Source organism: Olea europaea, unplaced genomic scaffold (genome assembly GCF_002742605.1).
Source record: "Olea europaea var. sylvestris unplaced genomic scaffold, O_europaea_v1 scaffold1469, whole genome shotgun sequence".
Lineage (NCBI taxonomy): Eukaryota > Viridiplantae > Streptophyta > Magnoliopsida > Lamiales > Oleaceae > Olea > Olea europaea.
In genome coordinates this window covers 311896-334901 of record NW_019232246.1, presented here as the reverse complement: position 1 = coordinate 334901, position 23006 = coordinate 311896, and the positions used below count along the sequence as shown (strand labels likewise).

Here is a 23006-nt window from a genome sequence, read left to right as displayed (position 1 = left end):
TCATCGTCACTTCCACTTCAAATGCGATTCCCTTTGTTTATCTTTCTCTAGGGTTTGTGGCCGAAGAGAAAATTTCTAGGTCGAAAAAGTGGAGAAGAGATGGTCAAAAGTAGATGAATAAATGTCAGTTCGGGCCTAGTTCTAACGGGAATTAAACAGTAATTAAATGCAATTCATCTATAATGCAAATCAATTTCAGTGTGAAAACAATAACAAGCATGAATAGGGAAAAGGGGATTATTTTTGTCAATTTTCTTAAGTAGGCAAATCAGGTTGGGGTATTAAGTTTCCCACCAAATAAAATTTTGGCACCTTCCTTCTCTAATATTTTTTACAACAATCTTTATTATTTGTCACACTTTCTTATATTTCATGACAACTTTTCATCTCGCCTTATATTTTTTGATACTTATAATCTTCGTAACAATCTTTGCGACAAACTTAAAAAATGTGTTGTGCTAAATCACTTATTGAACAATTTTTGTATATCGCAAAAAATTTTGTCACGAAATGTCACACCCCAAATTAACATAATAGACTATAAGCTCAAAAAAACAATCCACAAAATAATCTTACAGGTAGTCGTCCATGTACATCAAACTCTGGAATCCCGTAAGAGCTCCACAACTAGCCATGATCTCTACGTAGTTCCATGCTCACCTACAATGCAAGAACTACATAAGTTAATGCTTAGTAAGCAAAATCATGCATATCATGAGTTTGAGTAACAATGATATATGACACCATGTTATTCATTTTAAACACTATGCTGAAGATGCATCATATTTCAATATTCATCAAAGTCAACTCGAAATCATTTCATTTGAAAGTTTTCATTTCATTGGGCCCTTGACCCACCTACAATGCACTGGATAGAGCTCTGCATAATATCAATATCAATAATCAAATAGTTAATATGAAATTGACACCAACGAGTGGACCATCCTCTCGTGACCACTAGAGGCCCATCTCCTAACTACCTCTATGATCTCCCAAGAAGAATCCCATCGGACAGTGCCAATAATCATAATATCACAAGGGTATAGTCGAGTAGTCCACCCTCCCGTGATCACCAAAGGCCCATCCTCTATTTATCTTTGCAATCACCAAGGAGTATCAGCTGCGATGTCAAAACATATCACATAAGTATACATCACGTACATTGGTGCCTTAGTAGTGGTCAATAAAACATTTATAAGGAAAACTCAATTTGAAATCATGTTTCACATGCAGGATTTTCAAACATGATCACATGTCGAGCTTGCAAAAGAAAATGCTCTCGAATTATGTATTTAATGAAAATCGATGTCCATAGGTTTCGCAACCTCATACTCAATGATTATAACCATCATATGATGTACAATAAGCCTTTTATCAAAGTTATGTAAATATTCCAATATTACCATATCATAAATACTAAGTTCTTGCATCGTTGTTAGAAATAGATTTTTACTTACTTTCCGCCTTCGTGTGTGCAAGCTCTTACGGAGTGTATATCAGTTTCCTTTTTCACTCGAAGTCGGAAAATCACATGTATTACCATCTAATATTAAAGACAATCCTTCATTCAATAATTTTAACGCATACAATCCCAAAACACGTTCATTCACGCCAAAACAATTTAGACGAAATTATAATTTTAAGTTACCAAATTCATTACAAACTAGCCCAATAAATCTCGCTATTTTTCGAGTCCAAATATGACGGTCAACATCATGTAATTGTTTTCAACAATTCAACAGATGTATAATAAAATTAAAATTTAGTTGCTATTTTCACATTCTGTCTGTTGTGTGATATTTTTTATTTTGTAAAAATCATTGTATTGGATGTTCTATTTTAAATTTAAATTGATGTTTTGAATCATAGTGTTTTGAATTACACATATGATTATTACATTATAATATGAGTCATGGTGAAGTAAACAACATTTATATTTTTAATAAAATAATATACAATGTACTAAGGATCACAATTATATTCGTACAAGTCGCTAGCAAATTTCAGCCTCCACATATCTATCCAGGATTGGTTTATTGCATCAACATTTCGACCAATACTCAAAAACTCTATGTACTTTATTGTGAATATGGCACAATCGCTCCTGCAAGCGAAGAATAATATATTAGTTTGATAACAAATAACTGAAATCTAAGTATTGGAATTAAAAAGTTGTAAATCTTTACGATATTCCTTCTCTCGCAATCGTTATGTTCCGTACAATGGCTAATTTGTCATTTACTCGAACTTTACATGTATAGTCATCATAAGAATGATTACTGCCATTGGTTATGTCAGATAGCTATGGTCGGAGTTGTAGACGTAGATAGTTGACTCAGCAAATACGATGTCGGTGAAAATCAGTGTGCGTTTGAGATCACTGGAATGTACAAATGTATACAATCCTTCCAAGGCTGTTTGCATGTCGGCTCTAGCCCAATCACCCACTCTAGTATGTACTCAGGCATCACATATCCATTCCTTTGGAGTAGGAGCGTGCTATGCTAAATATCAATGGCATGGGCAAACCCGAAGCTTAAGATAACTCGACCAGGAATGTCAAAAGATCTCGGGTGCTTCCGAGCTCGATCGCGTAACAATTCCATGGCCAAATCGATATGCTAAAAAAAATCAATAGAAAAGAGAAATTGTCAATATATCATAATAAATAAACCAACAACTTCTGTAAACATAATACACTTACATCATCGATGAGCCAAGATGAGGTTGTCAATATATCTTCGAAACACTTCTTAGCATTCAAAATTGTCTTCTCCCCAATCTTGTAGCTATCTCTAAAAAATGAAAAAGTGAAATGTTACAAAAAGTACAAATGGTACTCATATATACTTTAGCAAAATTATAAAATACTTACTTGGACTTATGGGATTTGAACCATTCATCAAATGCCTTGTGTCTAACTTGGTCGACCTTGCGCGGAAGAGATTGGAGAATGTCCCACCCACGAATGTCATTCTCTTCGCTTCGACCATGTAGGGAAAACGATATACTGTGACGGCAATCTCAGCCTCTTACTGACCATTAGCTTTGGCACGTCAGCAGTACGCTTCTTACCCGTCCTCACCTCCACCACCCCCTCTGACACAAAGACTACATCCTCCGTCTTCGTCGTCTTTGGCATCCTCTGGTCCTCTATTACCCCCTCTGCATCATCGGCTACCTCCTCCGGTACACCCTCAGCTACCTCCTCCGGTACCCATTTGCTGCCTTCTTTTGTGCCCCCTCCACACCCTCCATGTCATATGCAAAAATAGAATCGATCGCTACATTTGATGGCCAGGACGGATCATCATACCCCATCTCACCCTCTCCTCCGTCCCTTTCGTCCCTGAGAACCTCCGGTCCCTTGCCGTCCCCTCTATCCAGAGGATCGCCAGTCCCTTCATCGCCCGCTCGATCCCAAGAGCCACCAGTCCCTCGCAAGCCTACTATGTCACCTTGTATCGCTACAACCTCAGTACGAAGGTCTTCTAAGCTAGCTCGTATCATTGTCACATCACATTGTAACTCCGCTACTTCTCTGCTAATCTCCTTCATAAATGTAGTTAGAAGTTCGAACATATCATCATTGGAAGACTACAACTACGAGCAGAAGGTGATCTCCTCGATGGAGGTGACATCCAAGATCGAGGTAATCTCCTTGGTAGAGGTGATACTAGACGGCGCTCTTAAAAAAATGAACATTACAAATGAATAACTTAATTAAAAGATCAAAGCGATAATCAATAAATTATATTCAATTAACATACTCTATCTCGTTCCACGACGGACTCGGGCAGCTGATCGTCTGGCGTAGTCGGAGCAAACAATTCGCGAATATAACTCTGACTCTCTTCCTTGATCGAGGTACCAACTCAGTGAGGACTTCTAGCTGACATATTGACATTTCACCGAGTTAATGACCATGTATTGAGATTTTAAAGGACATGCAACATAAATCGCAAATGTATAATACGTATTTTAGGATCGTCAAGGAGAGTTGGTAACTGCCTAGCAAGCCGCTTGTCTTGTGCTCGCAGTGATGCATCCGAGTACAGCATGTCTCCTATCTCCTCGCATACTGACTAGCCAAGATAGGGATAGTCTCATATATCTATATCTGCATCGATTAAAATTATTATACATAGAATTTAATAAAAAAAATAGATAATTCATTGTGTTAAACATATACCTGCAAAGCCAACGACAACCCATAAGCATTGTACTTATGCTCGGGCTTATCCCCTTAGGCATCGAATATCCCCTTCTAAAGACGCGTAAGGTATCTATAAAACATCTTCATCCCCATGGATAGTTGTTGAAGGTATCAATGTCATCAACAACCTCCAAATGGAAAATGCCAATCGATTTCTTATGATGACACTGGAGTATGCTCTCGAGGATAAGCACCAAGCCCAGCTTCAACTTATCTGACATCTAATAATATCCCTTGAATATGTCTCCCAATTGCGCCAAAGTAACTGTCGTCTGTCCATGAAAATACTCATTCAACAACTTTTTGTTCCTCAGAATATGATCCCTCGCTACTTTTTCATTCGTACATTGCAATCCAGTGATGAGGGCAAACTCAAATATGAAAAACGTCACTACCTTGCCCCCCGAGATCAAAATAGAGGGCATCTTTGTCAACTAGCGTAAGCTGTCAACATAGCAATGCACAGAGCGGATGCCAAGAAAACTATACGTCGCGCAAGGATAACAAGGGCCATAAGCATGATCGACGTAATATGTCCGCATGCTCCTCATCCAGCATACCTAATACCAAAACGAAGTTGGGAAAGTTACCTTTTGACATAACTTTACCGAGGATCTGACTGACGGCGTCGTCTAAATGATATTCCATCCTACAAAATTTCAATTGTTAGAATCCTGTGCAAGAGATAATGGATAAGCATAATATTCGAAAATTAAACTGATAAATTACTACTATACGCAATAATCAAACATATAATGGAATAAAGTAGGGCTAGATAAAACTCTCGAATCTAACTCGACGGTCCTTCTCAAGTTAAATACTCGAACAGGTATCTGAATCGAGAACGACTGATACAATTCGATTCTCGGTTCTAGACCAAGAACCGACCGAATAAGAACCGAATCTTCCTAATTTTTTTATATTGAATAAATCAAATTATTTTAATTTTTTCTAAACAAATTAACTAATTAGGTGATTGATTAATACTCCACCCTAGCCTAGCTAGCTTGACCCAACCCAATCAATTTTTAAATCCAATTTTTTGGCCCAATTATTTGTTTCATTTCTAATTTTTTTATTTTTATCCCAAAATAGAGTTTGCATTGAAGAGACAGAGTTCTATGAGAGCATTGAGACAAGTAATAAAATATATGTTTTATTTTTCTTATTAAATCTTATTAGTTGAACAATTTTTATTTTATTTATATTTGTTAATTGTGCTTTTTCAATTTTTTCTGTAGAGTTTCTTCGTATGAAAAGTCAAGCAATTGATGACTAAATCAAATAGCCGGTAAGTATTAGTAATACTTAAAAATAACTTCTAATTCAAGAAATTTATTTTTATGTAGACTTGAAGGCTTGAAGGCCGAAGCAAATGAATTATTGATATGGATCGCCAATATTTTAGTATTAGTATCTATTTTTTGGTATTTGTATATGTTGGTAAATTAATCTTATTGAACTACTTGTTATTTATATGTTTTTGAAATGGACTTCCTTAATTTGTAAAAGCTATGATTGAATATGTTATTAGTTGTATTTATATAATATTGTTGTAAATGTTAAAAAATGTAATTATGGTACGGAAACGAACAAAATCGAAACGGGCCGAACGATTCCATAATTATATTTGGACCTGACAGTTCCACTTACTAAATATCCGAAATTTTCGATTCGGTACGTTTTATAACCAGACCATACCCAGCCTAGAATAAAGGAAATGAACGTAAAAAAAAAATTAATTGTTTTATTAATATTTAATTTAATTATTTATTTTAATATTAAAATAACTATGTTAACTGTTTTTGTATATTATTTGTTGAATATTTAATTCTTCATTTAAACATTGTGTTAATTATTTTAGTTATTCATGTATATTACTTGTTTAGCATTTAATTAATTATCTAATTTATTAATCTTAATTATTTTACTTTTTATTTAAATATTTCAAATAATAATTTTAATTGTTTTTTGTAGATGGTAGATTTTACAAACAAGAAATCATATCAAATAGGCCACCTGCAATCCTGCGGAACTCAAGAAAAATAGAACGAAAGAAAACAATCATAAAAAAGATCTTAAGAGGACACCAGTGTGGTGCCAGTCGAAGACCCTCCGATGGTCAAGTCAGTTTATCTTATCAAAAGTTGAATAAATGCCACATGGAAAGAAAGAAAAAGTAAATTAGAGTATAGTAAATTGAGATACCTGAATGCTTGATCAATTGTGAAATTTATAGGAGTGGGATAATCGTCTAGGCGAGATCAGAGAGGATTCTCTAAGATTTCGTTGTTGGTTGGAGCCAAATCTAATTTGATCTATTTAGTTGAGATATCAAAACTGTTTGTAGATAACTCTTATAAGATCTGGATAAGTCTTAACATGATTTATCTTGAAGATAAATTATTGGAGATTTTGAACTAATACGTGGGTCTTGGAATGTGTATTTGGATCAATCGTTATAATGAGTTGGACTGAGGAGGGTGTAATTGGATCGTCTGTGGACTCTGTTTTATGGTCTGGGCCGCTTGGATTAGTAAATTAATTTTTACCGCTACATTTATGCATATTATTTGTTTAATATTTAATTCTTTATTTAATTAATTAATTTAAATATTATATTAATTACTTTAATTATTTATGTATATTATTTTTTTAATATTTAATTTATTTATCTAATTTTATATTTTAACATTTCATTCATTAATTTAATTTTTATGTATATTATTTATTTTAATTGCTTAATATAATTATTTTTTAATATTTAATTTTTTGTTTATTTTAATAATTTAATAATTATTTTAGTTGTTATGTATGTTTATTTGCTTTGTATTTAATTCTTTATTAAATTAATTTATTTAAATATTTTATTAATTACTTTATTATTTATTTATATTATTTGTCACTATTTAATTATTTATTTTACTTTTTTAATTGTTTACGTGATATTTAATTTCTTTATGAAATTGCTTAAATTTAAATAAGTAATTAAATTAATTAATCAAATATTAATTATTTAAATAAGAAATTAAAATACATAATAAAACAATTAAATTAAGCATTTAAAATAAATAATTTAAATAAGCAAATAAAATAACTATTAAAATAAATAATTACAATAAGTAACTAAACACTAAATACATAATATACATAAAAAATTATATATTTAATATCAAATTTTTAAATAATCAATAATTTTAATACGTAAATAAAATATAATTGTTAACAATTTAAATAAGCAATTACAAAAGTGACAAATATCAAGCAAACAGTTACAATAAATATTGAATAAACAATTCAAATAAGTAAATAAAATGAATAATTAAATATTAGACAAATAATATACATAAGCAATTAGCATAATTAATTAAATATTTAAATAAACAATTAAATTCAATATTTAAACTAAATAAATAAATGACTAAATAAACAATATAAACAAGTAATTAAAAATAAACAATTTAACTAAATAATTAAAATAAATTAAATTAAATACAAAACGGGGAAAAAAAGGTTGACTGGTCCGTCTGGGAAGAATCCTTTGGAATCAATCCAGATGGCCCAAACGGCATTGCTGCCATCTTCTTCTTTGGTGGAGGTGATATCCACGGTAAAAAATGCCAAATTAATGTATTTCCATGCATAATTTGTGTTTTACATCCCATTTTTACAAAGATTTATCCATTTTTACAAAGATTTCTCACACAAATAAACATAAACATGCTTTATTTCGAAAAATTAATAATACATTAAAATTTCAAAGCTCACCTTTTGGGTCGTAAACATTTGGGTCGTCGATTATTTGCCCAGCATCTGGGTGGTCTTTACTTTTTACTCTCTTCTTTTGTGAAAATGTGAGAGTATTAATGATTTTTTCATTACTTTTTAAGGTTTTAAATATTTTTGCTTTAAAAAAAAAAAAGAAAAGAAGGGTCAAAAGCCGTTTTGCAAAGACCGGCCATCTCCCGCTATTTCCTCCCATGGAAACCTAAACATACCTTCCCTCACCGGATCCCATTAAACCCCTGTTTAGTACTCATTAAAGTAGATTTTTTTCTCTTCTATTTTCAATCACACAATTTTCTATGAAATAATATTACACCTAAATCAAATTTTTTTCTTTTTCAATCAATCATTTTTCAAAATGATACTGTTGTACGCATTTTCATTTTAAAAAATGGAGGCCAATGGGGGCTAAAACCTAATTTCATACACTTTTCGATTGGAAAGGCCCTAATTTCAATTGGATTCTTAATGAAATTATAGTTGGGAAGAACAATTGTGGAAGGAAAATGCTATTTCTACCCCGATCATTTACTTGTAGCAAAACCCACCGTGGAATGCCTTAGAATCAGAAAGTAGAAACACGGAGCATATCAGCCGGACATTGGTGGGCCACACCGAAATCACAGCGCACCAGAATTGCTAAATATTCAGACGATAATGAGAAATGAGAAAAAGGTAGTAATCATCTGCACTTCCAGTTTTAAATTTACTCGCCGTTTACAGTATCATCAAAATAAATTTTCCCATTAATGGAAAAAATACTTCTTTCCTACTAAAGGTTTTATGATTATTTTGGTAATTATTTTAAATATGTTTCATTATGTGTAGACTTTGGGTAAGAAGCTTAAAGATTCGGAAATTTGTGTCCCAATTGTGTATGGTAAAATTGCGTTTTGGCTTGGCAAGAAAGCTAGCGAGGAAGTTTTCTTTTGTTTTATTAGTTTTATAGGTTGATAGAATTGTAATTATCTATTAACTGTTTGATGAAATGCTTGTTTGATTTCATTTGATTTTATTTTTTTTGGTTGGATTTTAACTAGGTACCAGTCTCATAAATGGACAGTTTATGTGCGTAGCCCTACAAATGAGGACCTGGAAGTGGCGATAAAGCAAGCTGTTTTCCTACTACTTTCAACGTTTAATAATCCCACGAGGGTTGTTGAAGGTCCTTTTGAATTATCGGAGTCTGGATGGGGTGAATTTGAAATCGTCATTACCCTTCATTTCGACAGGGACATTACTGTAAAGCCATTGCACTTGTGGGCCTGCTCTCTTTGTCATGCTTGTGTGAGGTTATCATTACATCCATACATATATGTATGTATGCATAAGATCCTGTATGCAACATGAGGCCTGAATGATGTGAATGTGATTATTTGCCCCCGATACCAGGCATTATTGGGTCAAAGATTTATGATTTTGCATGAATGAGTCTTTTTTGCTGCTTTTCTTCTAGCTTACAAATTGGTTTGGATTTCCTCAATTATGAATGCAGTCACTATCAAATAGTCTTCTTGATGTTGTGGTATATTCTGTATTAGAAGTTACGATTAAGTGTGTAATTGCTTATAGGTATCACCATTTGAAGTTATACCCTGAGGAGGACTCTGGTCCCATGTCCATGAAGAAGCCTGCTGTCAGGAAATCCTATGACGAAATTGTGTTTTCTGAGCCTTCAGAGGGTTTCCTTGCACGCGTGCAGAATCAACGTGCCGTTATTATGCCTATAGACTACCCAGTGGCTTTGCGTTGCCTCCTTGTATGCTTTCTTTATCTTTTTGGTTATCAAATGATTTTCCTATTCACTATTGTTTGGTATACTATTATTTTATTTACTTGTCTATACTGCCGATGGAGGATATTGACGGTGGGGAGAGGGGTGACACCAAAAATAATCCCCTAATCCAGTGGTTCACCAATTTCTCTGAGGCCTATGAACTATTAAAACTAGCTGCCACACGCCAGCAGGTTAATATGAATAGAAATTTACTCTTCTACTAAAATTATCTACAGTTTATATTTGAGATGAAAGAAGGATTGAAGTTTTACTTATAATGCTTCAATATCCACTAAAATCCTCTCATGACTCATCAGGTTGGGAAAAATAGAAGGGTCTATTCCACTCGTGGTCCCTAATATTTGAACCATTTTGTCACTTCTACCCCCCACCTTTTTCTTTGGCCTTTAGCTCCTCAACCTTCCAATTTGAGGTGCATCTTTTTCCTACTCACGGATTTTGTCCAACCAAAGCATAAACCTGGAATTAAAAGAAAATTTTTCCCTCAATTTTGGATAAGCAAAATAAATGAATATAAGAAGAAAAAAACAAAAGAGGCTATCTTCTTCCTCATGCCCCCACAAGCAGCCCCACCCCAAATCTTTACACAAGTTACTTTTATGGTGATGGCTATGGATACGCACAAGTGGAAGATGAAAGGAGTTACGAAACTACACACCACAAATCAATCTCTTTATTCTTCTAGGAAATGATCTTCAAAATGGTTGTTTAAAAGTTGAACAAATACTGAACACCATTGTGCTATTCAAGTTCTTCACATCTTTGCTTGCGAAGGTGACAATGATAATAGCATCTTTGCACAAATTTCGAAGATCAAATTGGGGATTGTAGTGTGGCGGCTGTTGGGGGATGGGGATGCGGATTTCTTGTTTTTGTTTTTTTCTTCCTTGTTTATATTATATATTTCTCTTGCTTATTTACAGTTAAAGAGATAAATTCGTTTTCATGCTTACTTTTCGGGATGAAAACCAGAGGTGAAATGCACCAAATATGGACTATCAAGGAGCTAAATGGTAAGAGAAAGAAGTTGTGGATAGAAGTGCAAAGTTGCCAAAATTTTGGGTATTGTTTGTGCATTTTACCCAAAGACAAATAGAAAAGACTTATCATTTTCCTCCAGAATTCCATCCAAACAAACCTCCGCTCCTTTGGTATTTGCAGATAGAATGTATTATTACTGTCATCTCCAGTTACCAAAGATGTGGGATTTAAATGGTGCACATTTTTTAAACTGATGACTACCAATTTTGAAGACCGTTTCCTTGAAAATTGAAGAGATTGATTGGTGATGGTGGTATTCTGCAACTTGTTTTATCTTTTTCTTGCTTGAGCCACTACCATAAAATCAACCCTTGAACAGATTTGAGGCTGCGTGGATTGGGGCATGAGGCAGAAGTCGGTCTTTTATTCCATATACTTTTTCTTTTACTTGTTTAGAGTTGTTGGTAAATTTCTCAAAGTCATCTTAACAGTTTTGCTGGATTGAACTGTGAATAGGGGATGAAAGTATCTAAAATGAAAGGTTGATGAGTTAAATGCCAAGAAAACAACCTTGGGAATAGAAATGCAAATGGGGTCAAACTTTGGGGACGGCTCATGCAATTTAAAACAGAAAAATTTGCAGTAAACCATTTGCTGGATTCCCAATGAAGCTCCAAGAGACACTTTATTTTTAAAGAGCATAATATATCATTTGAAGAGCATCTAGAGAGTTAAAATTTTGAAGTACTTCAATAAGCTATATATATTTAGCACTTAATTTTACCACTCTAAAAAAATATATTATTTTTCTCTATCTTTTATTTTAACTAGCTTTTTACTAGATTATTATGTTATTTTCCTACATCGAAAATTTGAACACTTCGAATGCATTTAATTATAGGGAGTGGCTTTTTGGAGAGCCAAACCCACTCATTAAATTAAAATATTAATTTAAAGAGTTATGATTTTAAGGTTTGATTCTTTAAAATGGAGAGCATCTCATGTTTTAAGAGTCTCTTGGAGATACTCTTACATTGTTACTTAAGTTGGATGAACTTAATGCGCTTGATATTCTTTAGATACAAAATACATGTGCTAGAGAAAGTCCAATGAGTTTGATGTATCCTGGGACATTGAAATATATATGCTAATTCCTATCAAAAAAAAAAATGAAATATAGATGCTAGTCCAGGGGCAGCGTTTTTATATCATTCTTGTTCATAGAAAGTGTACTCTGATTTGGAAGTAAGACCCTGTCAGTCTGGCATTGTTTTCCCTGGTACTTAATCAGTTAAATTGATGCAAGTTCTGCATTCAGCCACAACTACTCATCTGCTGTGTGTGAACTGCATCTTTATGGCATTTTTTTTTTTATTTTTTTATTAGATTATAAGTATGGAATAAAAAGTTTCTGTTTGATTTAATAACATTAGATGATTTAGGTTACACATAATTTGTGTTTAGATTTGCTATAGGTGAAAGATGTGCCTGTGCCTGTGCCTGTACCTTTATCTATATTATTATTAAATGAACTTTTAAATCGTGAGATCACTGAGGATGATCTCTGAGGACATTGCATGTAATCTATTGCTGCAAATATACCTAAATGATGAGGAAAACCATTATATTCCACGATATCAGCTTGTATGCAAGACCCAATAGACAATTATTTACTAAAATATTGTTGATAATATTTTTAAGGCACAAGACTTGAAGGTTTCAGATGTTGTTTTTTGCTCTATTAATGCACACATATTAGACATCAAATATTTGCTTATCATGAATTATTTCCACTTCTCTAGTTACAAAAATTGTTCTTTCACAGTTTATATGTATGCTGGTGCCGCAGGTGAAAGCTCATATTGCGAGACTCAGACGGCAGTTGAGTTTGATAGACGGGCAGCAACAACTGAAATCTCCATCTGACACGTAAATTTTCAATGCATCTAATCTAACCCAAAAATTTTATCATTCCAAGAGATTAAGATAACAAGGGTTTCAATTCATGTGTGATTGAACTAATTCCTATGCTTCTTTTTTGTCATTTTTGACATGTGAAACCTTCAATGTATTTCATGAAGGAGGAGAAAAATTGGCAGTCAGATCGATTCTTATATATGAAGATATACTCCTTCAGTGCTTTGTATAATTTGTGGGAACTCTTAAACACTTTCTGACGTACTCTACTCCATATTTATAGGCATTAATATTCTGATTTGAGGTTTTACTAAGGTTCTGAGAATTTAACAGCAAGCACTGCTCCGTCTTCTCAGACACCAACTATTTAGTATGCATTTCTTGATTAAAAAAAAGATGCCACGTTGCAAAATTTTGTGTCCTTATCACTGATTGTATAAATCTCTTATCTGTAGGGTTCTTAAACAGTAAGAAATGAGCAGCTAGTTATAGAGCATGTTTGGATAGGGCTTAAGAAGAGTGGCTAACATAAGTACTTAATAAAAAAACCTATATGTGAGGATGTCATGTGTTCATGAGTTCAATAAGCACATATGTTTGGATTGGTGTGTTTGCTTATAAGCTTTTGACTGTTGCTCAACTCCACTTACATTATGGACAAATCATAGGGACCCAGCTTACGGACTCAATTTGGGCTTGAAAATAAGCCATGCACCTCGCAGTCAGCAACATGTTCGGATAAATTTTGGGGAAAATTTCATAAGTATAACATATTTTAAAATTAAGAAAACAAGTTTCAAACTTATAAAATCAGATTTTTATTAAAATTTATTTATGATTTAATTAATTAATTATTTTATTAATTAAATATATTTATGTTATATATCTATACAATTTCGTCACAAATTAACAATTCAATTAGTCACTTATTATTTTGTGGTTACAAATAAGAAATTTTATGTCACATTATTTTACAATTACAAATTCAAAAATTTTGTAGGGCACAGTTTGTTTTTCGATCACAAATAAAAAAATTTAATTAATCACGGGTTAATTTTTAATCATAATTTATCAAACAATTAGTCACAATTTATCAAATTATTGTTTATAATTTACTTTTCGATCATAAATAAAAAAATTTACAGGTCACATATTATTTCTTGATCATAAATAAAAATTTTTATAGGTCACAAAACCAACTTTTATTGGTTAAAACTTATTTATTCATTGCAAATTATCAAATTAGTTGGTCACGGTTAATTTCATTGGTCACAAATCAAGTCACGATTTGTATATCACAGATTTTCAAATTATTTGATCACAAATCATTTTCAGTTGCAAATTATCAAATATTTAGATCATAATTAATTAGTTGGTCATGAATAACCCAATGATTTGGTCACAGACCTCCACAACAGCCGTCGTCGCCAGAACAACAACCACCTCAAACAAGTCAACACATTGCAAAAAACACCACCACATTGCCAACCACGACCACCACACAACAGACAAAAGCAAAAATCAACCAAAATAATGTCATCACACAATTAGATTTGGACTTCGCAACAACTTCAACGCAATGCCACTTCACCGGATCGCGACCAGATCGCTGCAGCACCAAAACACCTGACATCGCACACGTGACCATCACCATCACCACTACCAAACCACCTGAAAAAACTACACAAAATCTACCTAAAAACCACCTGTGACCACTGTTGGCACCATCACCCAACACTGCTTGAACCATCACCCCCACCACAACTACAATCAACACAACCCAACAACAAAATACAAACTTACCCCCGACCTGACACAAACGCATCGCCATAAAGAAATAAAATGGATTGCAGAAAGCAAGAAATCGAAATCACAAATCTAAAATCGAAATCACAAATCTGAAAGTTTAACTTTTGAATTATTAAGTAGAATAATATCACAAATCACCACCAGCCACCACCCCAGATTCAACACCCACGATTGCACCTCACCGTCAGATGCACCATCAATCACCACTAGCAACAGATTTAACATTGCTAGCCACCACCACAGCACCACCACCAGTAGAGGCACCGCTGTAGATTCGAGCAACAGCAGAGCTCCGCTTGCTAGGCGTAGCTGCGCCGTTGCCGTCAAGGACCAGCAAGGCATCGCTGCTCGCAGTGCCTCACCGTCTACATTAGCGAATGAATGAGGAGGGAGCCTCAGCGATGCATGACTGCCGCTTGCCGCCACTGATGAGTGTAGTTCCTAAACGAATGATGGTGGAGAGGGAGAGAAGAATGGATACTGAGGAGAAGGGGAGAAATAATTTACGGTTTGGGTTGAAAAATCTGATTTGTGAAAATTAAAACCTTCCATTTGATTTTTGAACACAAGTTTTTTAAAGTTGGGTTTTGTGTAATTTCCACTAAACTTTGCTCCCAATTCACCAGAATGGATGAAGATATAAACACTTTAGATTTCTTTTGATAATAAATTATTTTACCATCCAAAGATTGTCTAATGTTAATGCAGCTTCTATTTGGTTTGAATAAAAATCATGCTTTTAATAGATTTTGACAAGAAATATGTAGTTGAAATGTTGATAAAAGTTTTGGATCTTATAAAATGTGGTTGAAAATAAATTTAAAAAAAAAATTGAATTGAATAGGGATGAAATGCACATTTCGAAATAAGGATTAATATCTTTGAGATTTTTCTATTAAATGCTTTTCCAATATTCTTGATGTTTGGATGCTTGGGCATTTTTAGTGAACCTAAAGAGTGAAAATCCACCGTATTAAAGTTCTCTGATGTCTTAAGTCACAATCTATCATAGCCAAGGGAACAAACAAATTTTGAACGTGTTATTTCAAAATATATTGTTATTTTGAATTGGAACTAGAATCTTAATTACTTCAATACCATCAATTTGTGCCCCTACTATTAAATTTCCACAGCAATGCCTTGATCATGCCTTCGCGAAACAAACATTCATGCAGCCAACAAAACTGCATAATGTATGCCCCCAACATCCATCATTCTCAAAGCTTTCTATCCTTGATTCCGCTTGCTTGCCAACTGCTTTGCCACATGTTGGCGGTCCCAAAATCTTGTTTGCGGGAACGCACGCCTTTAGTCTTAGGTAAACTAATAAAGCAATGTTCGGAGCGGACCTGCTTTGAACCACATGTAACAGACCGCTCGTTCGGCTTTTGAGGTCACGAGACACCCCCAGGACAATATTTCCCCAGGCACAATATAAGAACATAGAAAGCTTGTCATCATACCTGAATAACATATATCGTTAGTGCACTTTCGAAAAATATAGTAATAAACTCACGATAAGCAGTCTTGCCATGCCTTATGGGTTGGGGAGTTCTCTAGGTCTGTGACTAATGGCTTAGATAGAGACGAAAGATGTCTCATCAACGGAAGACCAAGCTCAAGGGCAGAGAAAGTTTGATCCTTTGTTGTTCTCAAAATCACAATTGCTTTCAGACTTTGTCCAAGTAGAACTTCCCTCCTCTATACAAGCCAAGCCTCCGCCAAAATGGTATTATTAGAATGCTCTATGTGATTAACATACGCACAGAGCACGCCATTAGACTTTTGACTACTATGATCTTAAGCCTGTGACTTCATATTTATTGAGGTGTTCAGGTGTTCGTGTGATACCCGCAAGCGTACGGGATCGTTGACAAGTAATAATTAGTGAGTTAAGAGTTATCGTCGCATAGAGAATAAATTTAATTCAAGTTTACTAATTTCGTATGGAATTCTGTTTATGAAAACAAAATAAATATTTTGATTTGATTTAAACTAAACTAATCTAAGAAAGCAATAAAAATTGGGGTTTATCAAATTATGAAGGATTGTATTGAATTTTGACTCTGCCTATTGCTATTTATTTCAATTCTTGATTCGTAATCTAATTTGTTTCACGAGTTCTTGACAATCGATAACACTAATATGTTAAATGTTCTTTTCCAAGATACACCAACCTATGATTAACACGACCCGATCCTATTTCTAGTCCGAATTCATATTAAAATCATGCATTTAGTTTAAGTTATCAATATAATTGCATGTATGATAGATATTATTCCTAATCCTAACTATACATGTTAATTTTGCCGCGTTCTAGACTCGTTGTGAGTATTCCTACACTGCAACAAGCAACTAACTATTCAATTGATGGCCAAACAATTCAATAGTGCAATGGAAATGCAAAATTAATCAAGTAACACATGAATTAAACTAAATACTTGTCTTGAATTGAAATAAATAAATAATAGGGTTCATCTCATCCAATACAATGAAAAACTAGTATAGCATATTAATATATAAATTACAAGAAGAATAATAGAAAAATATCACCCAAATCATGAAAGAATACAAAAGATGTTGATCTTCACATCCAAAGTTGAATTCTTCAAAACTTGATGTAATTGAACTTCGATTCCTTGCTATGGCTTGATCTTCTCTCTCAAAATATAGCAATTAGCCCCTTATTCTTGATGGATTTGATGAAACTATTGTGTATGAAGAGGCAAGAGAGAGACCCTTTCATTGCTGCCCATATCTTGTATTTATCTGATGAAATTAGGTCAAAATTCACGTCCAAATTGTCTTCCAAAAGAGTTTGAATCAAATAAGGAAAGCTGCCTTCACGCGCACATAATTTTGTCTCTGCACAACTTTCAGTATTTTGATCATAACTTTCTCTTTCGGTGATTCAAAGTGCATTGGAAAGCTAATTAAAAGATCTACAATTCTTCTAGAAATACAATTTTTCCAATTCAGATGTTCTCCATCCGAAAAATGGATCTCAAGTTGATCAAAAATGTTGAAAATATCCTATATGATTGGAAGTCAATTTACGATAATATTCTAATCATATCCCTTTCCTTGTTGACTCCAATTTGCATTCAATTGACTCCTATCAATTTTCAAGGTGTCTTTTGTGGTCCAAATCAACCATTAAATATTTACACTTTGGTCCCCATACTTCGAATTTGCTTCATTTAGCCATTTTCTATTTTTTTTCAGTTCTTCTTTGAAACATGGACTTTTCCTAATAAAAGCAATAAATAACAAATTAGGTACTAATCCGTTCAAAGAATAACAAAATATCATCATTTAAGATCCTAAATAAGTGTAGAAACTACACTTATCAAACCCCCCAACTTTAATCTTTGTTTGTCCTCAAACAAAAATATAACCTAAATAATAACAAATATACAAGTATGCAAAAATATTTGGCTGGACAATCTAGCTTTTTACCACAGAATTCGAGATCATCGTATTAGATCTATAAACTGCTTCAAAGTTACAATACCAAACCAATATCCACTCTTCCAATGCAAAATTGACGTGTGTGTGTGAAAAATTAAGTAGACATTAATGATTTCACAAGTTGTTTCAATTCCCGACCCTCTATGGTCAAATATATCATTTCATCTCTCGTAAGATTCACACACCCCTAAATTTATTCTTTTTCACTATTTTCCCAGCGTGTGATCTAAGGTTGAATTTTTCATTACTATCCTTATCCTCTCTAGTTCAGGTGGGCATCACTGGTTGCAACTCAATACATCAATGAACAAGGATTCTCAGTTAATTTGATTGATTCAACCGTCAAGACTCAATTAGGCTAATTATCTCTAATCAAAAGTTAAATTTTTTCGAATAAGTGTTAGGACTTAACAAGGTATTTAGTGTTTCTGCATTTTTCCATGCACCTGCTTTTCCTGATTTTTAAGAGTTTTTTTTCTCTCCATTAAGCTTTCTAGATGACCCCTATAGCAGGCTTTAGGTCGATGACTCCTAAGTCAGATGAATTTAGGGCATCAGATTTTAAGATATCTTTACAAGCTTAATAACCCGAGTCAAAAAGCTTCAAAGAGAATTTTTTTTTCAAGTGCAACTTCATCTCTGATTGCTTTCTAAATGACCCATATAATGAGCTTTAAGCCGATGACTCCCAAATTAGACGACTTTAGGGCATCAGGTTTTAAGATACCCTTATAGGCTTAATTACTCGAGTCATAAAGGCTTTAGAGAGAAGTTTTAAATTTCAAAATATATGCTTTGATTAGTGCAATGCTCTTTATCACACACTTATTCAATCAAATCGACCTCCAACTCAAAACTTTCACCCAATTTTATCATGTTAGTCTAAGACAATCCACACTTAAGTTTTCACACATGGAATCCCTGTCCACATTCGTATCTTTCTACAATAGCAAAATCATCTCCAAACTGTGCTAAATTTGGTCTAAGGATAAATAATTTGTATGGTATGGGTAAAGCATCTATGTCCGATTAAATCAACCTATCAAGCATATGAATCAACTCATTTCATCACAATGTCAAACTCAATTCTAGTGCATGTATAATATCAAGTCTTGCAACGTTGAGCTTTAACTAGTTTAGCATACATCTTATCCACAGTTCATAAATCAATACGAAACCTCAAATTTAATCATTATAGTCAGCCAAACTGTCTAACCTACACAAGCACACAAACAAACAAAAATAAATAAATAGATAAATTTTAATTTTTTTAACGCACAAAAATAGAAATTTTAACGAATTTATTATTTATTTTTAAAGAAAAACACAAAAACATACAAAAATCAAAAACTCAAAAAGTTTTTTTTCCACCCCCAAACTTAAACTTGACATTTTCCTCAATGTCTTAAAATATAATTGAAAATGTAAGGGGACAGGGAATGAAAGGAAGAAGGTACTCCTCGGATTTTCCAGTTGTACATAGAATGCACTTTGGGCAACTGTTAGACATTTTCCTTCATCATGTTTTTCCCTTGGTCTATGTTGGTTTGAGTGTTTTGCGACATCATATTCCTACATATGGCAGTTAAATACAAAATTAGAGATTAAATAACCTAGAACATGTGTTATTTAGCCCAAACATCTAATAAACCATTAAATCTCAAAGACCTAAGAGAAAAACGTGGTATGGATGATGAGTCTCTAAAATAAAAATTAATCTAAATTATCTTAAGCTATTCTAATTATAGTAAAATAAAATGGATAGAAATATTGGGTTGCCTCCCAACAAGCGCTTAATTTATAGTCTTTAGCTAGACTTTGTTGCTTTTAGGCTCTTCATGGTGGCTTGAAAAGCGAATTTTTAGCCCTACATTTTAAACACTGGTTGCACTTCTTTCTTTCATCTTTCATCCACCACATGATCAAGTTTCCATTGTTATCCCTACCAACCATTCCATCTACATCTAGCCGGCCTTTGTAACTCTCCCAGTGATCAACTCATTGGCAATCCTCAAAATATGATGGTTGCTTGATTGTATTTTCCATGGTGAAGCTTTGTTGCTTATCCTCCACCCTCATGACTATCTCGTTTTTTTCAAAATCAAGTAACGCCCCACTTGTTGACAGGAATGACCTTCATTGTATTATTGGAATTTGGGATGCCTCTTCTATGTCTAGAATGATAAAGTCAGCTGAAAAAATAAATTCTCTCGTCTTGATGAGCATGTCCTCGACTATTCTATAGGGATGTTTCAATGTTCGGTCCGTCAGCTGAAGGATGATAGAAGCCGCCTTGGGATCTCCCAATCCTAATTTCCTGTAAAGAGGCAAAGGAATTAAGTTAATACTTGCTCTTGAATCAATTAAACAATTAATACCTTGTAAGTTTCCTATGGAGCAAGGTAGAGTGAAACCCCCTGGATCTTTAAGTTTGGGAGGGATCCTTTGCTGGATGATCGTGCTGCACTCTTCAAATAGTGTTATTGTTTCATGCACGAGCATCTTTTTCTTTTTAGTCAGCATCTCCTTCAAAAACTTAGAATAGTTTGGGATTTAAAGGATAGCGTCAATGAATGGGATGTTGACATGCAACTTTTTGAGGATTTTCAGGAATTTCATAGCTTGCTTCTCCAATTCGGTCTTCTGTAACGTTTGAGGAAAAGGGACCAGAGGTGTCAGTGAAGTGCCAGGAACATTTGCCTTAAGCTGTGGATTATTTGAAACTGTCTGTTGGTCATTTTCGATTGCTTCTTCAGTTCCTTATTCTTAGTAAGCATTTGAGTTCTCTCTGTCTCCTTCCTCTTTATAGTGATTTTTGGCAATTGAACACCACTCCTAGTAGTGATGGCCTGAACCCGCTCTGCTGTTGGCTGGCGTTGAAGTCTTAGATGAAATGGAATGGGTGGCACATAAGCTTTAAGAGGGGTGGTGGATGTGGTAGATGGGAGCTCAATAGTTGCATAATTTACCGCCTCAGCTACTAATACCTGCTCCTGTGGGTTCTTCTCTGTGTCATTCGGTAAGGTACCCTGTGGTTTGTTGGCTAATGCAGCTTCTATCTGTCCTACGTAATTTTCTAGGTTATATATGGAAGCTTGCTGATTCTGCATTACTATTTCAGTCTTGGTGATGTACGTGACCAGTAGATCTTTCAAGGATTGCCTCTTACCTTGCTGTTACTGAATTACTGGTGGATTGCCCTTCATCTGATTGACTTGATCTGGATTATCCACCCACGAATAGTTAGGATGCTTGTTCAAACCCGGATGGTAGTTGTATGGGTAAGATCCATTTTTCCTCTGATAGTTCTGCGTTGACCTCTGCTGACTGACCCATGGGAGTAGAAGCTAAAGGGCAACTTGAAGTGATGTGATCTAACCCACAACTCGTGCATACCAAAGCTGGATGTTGTACCATGTGCACAGATTGAGTTAAAGTATCAAACTTCTTTGTTATTGCTTCCATCTGCACTACTAATGCTGTCACTGTGTCCACATTATGCAATCCAGCTATTTTTCTCAAAACTTACCTATCTGTTAGCTAGTTGGCCTGATTCTCAGCAATCCTCTCAAATAAATTATGTGCATCATCCACCTCGATAGTTAAAATTGATCCACCTGCAAAAGCATCAACTATATTGCGAAATTCAATGCGCAGTCCATTATAGAATAGATATATTTGTGCCAGTTTAGGAACATCAAGATTTGGACATTTCCTAAATGCACTTTTGAACCTATCCCATGCTTCCGGTTATGTCTCATGATCCTTCTGTCTGAAAAGATATACTTCGTTTCTGATTTGGTGGACTCGAGATGGTGGGAAGAATTTCATGGTAAATTTTTGTACCATGTCATTCCACGATACGATGCTCCTAGGGGGTTGTGACATCATCCATAATTTCACATCCTCCTTCAAAGTGTGAGGGAATAAACGCATTCGGAATGCATCTTGTGACATCCCCTCATGGCTAATGACATCACAAAGCATGGTAAAAGTTTGAATATGTTCGTGTGGATTTTTCGTAGCTTTCCCGCTGAACCTGATGTCTTGATGATTCTGGAAAAGATTTATGACATTTGGTCGGATGTGAAAGTTTACTTGTCCGAACGGTGGATAGACAATAGGAGGTTGAATCGGTGCAGGTACTAGATTCACATAATCTCTAACCAATATAGGCTGAGCTGGAGGTGGTTGTTGAACCTGAAGTGCTGCATTCTGCAGTGCATTTTGAATCTGATCTTGATTCTCAGCCATTACCCTCGTTCTTCTTAGTTCTCTTAGCGTTGTTTAAAGGTCCTTTCGATTTCGAGATCTAGTAAAAGCCTTAAGAGTAAAATAAGAAGAAATTAGGTATCACAATTAAAGCCTAAAATAACAAAATAATAATAATAATAATAATAATAATAATAATAATAATAATAATAATAATAAATTCAAATCCAATGTAAACTAATAAACTCAAACTAAAACTTTATTCCCCGGCAACAGTGCCAAAAACTTGTTCGTGTGATACCCGCAAGCGTACGAGATCGTTGACAAGTAATAATTAGTAAGTTAAGAGTTATCGTCCCACAGAGAATAAATTTAATTCAAGTTTACTAGTTTCGTATGAAATTCTAGTTATGAAAACAAAATAATTATTTTGATTTGATTTAAACTAAACTAATCTAAGAAAGCAATAAAAATTGGGGTTTTATTAAATTATGAAGGATTGTATTGGATTTTGACTCCGCCTATTGCTATTTATTTCAATTCTTGATTCGTAATCTAATTTGTTTCACGAGTTCTTGACAATCGATAACACTAATATGCTAAATGTTCTTTTCCAAGATACACCAACCAATGATTAACACGATCCGATCCTACTCCTAGTCCGAATTCATATGAAAATCATGCATTTAGTTTAAGTTATCAATATGATTGCATGTATGATAGATATTATTCCTAATCCTAACTATACATGTTAATTTTGCCGCGTTCTAGACTCGTTGTGAGTATTTCTACACTACAACAAGCAATTAACTATTC

General features: G+C 34.0%; 1 protein-coding gene across 3 annotated transcripts; it reads left to right on the top strand.

Moving 5' to 3' along the window:
- The first annotated feature begins 8356 nt into the window (after window positions 1-8356).
- On the top strand, window positions 8357-13012 carry LOC111376201 (transcription initiation factor TFIID subunit 14b-like). 3 transcript variants are annotated; one of them, XM_022999147.1, is made up of 7 exons: window positions 8357-8677; window positions 8831-8919; window positions 9043-9294; window positions 9575-9761; window positions 9860-9970; window positions 12631-12710; window positions 12863-13012. In XM_022999147.1, the coding sequence occupies exons 1-7, from the start codon at window positions 8660-8662 to the stop codon at window positions 12900-12902; spliced, it is 777 nt and encodes a 258-aa protein (XP_022854915.1). In that variant the 5' UTR covers window positions 8357-8659; the 3' UTR covers window positions 12903-13012. The 3 variants fall into 3 exon arrangements, with proteins under 3 accessions (XP_022854915.1, XP_022854916.1, XP_022854917.1); XM_022999148.1 differs by lacking the exon at window positions 8831-8919; XM_022999149.1 differs by lacking the exon at window positions 9860-9970.
- The last annotated feature ends 9994 nt before the right edge of the window (window positions 13013-23006 follow it).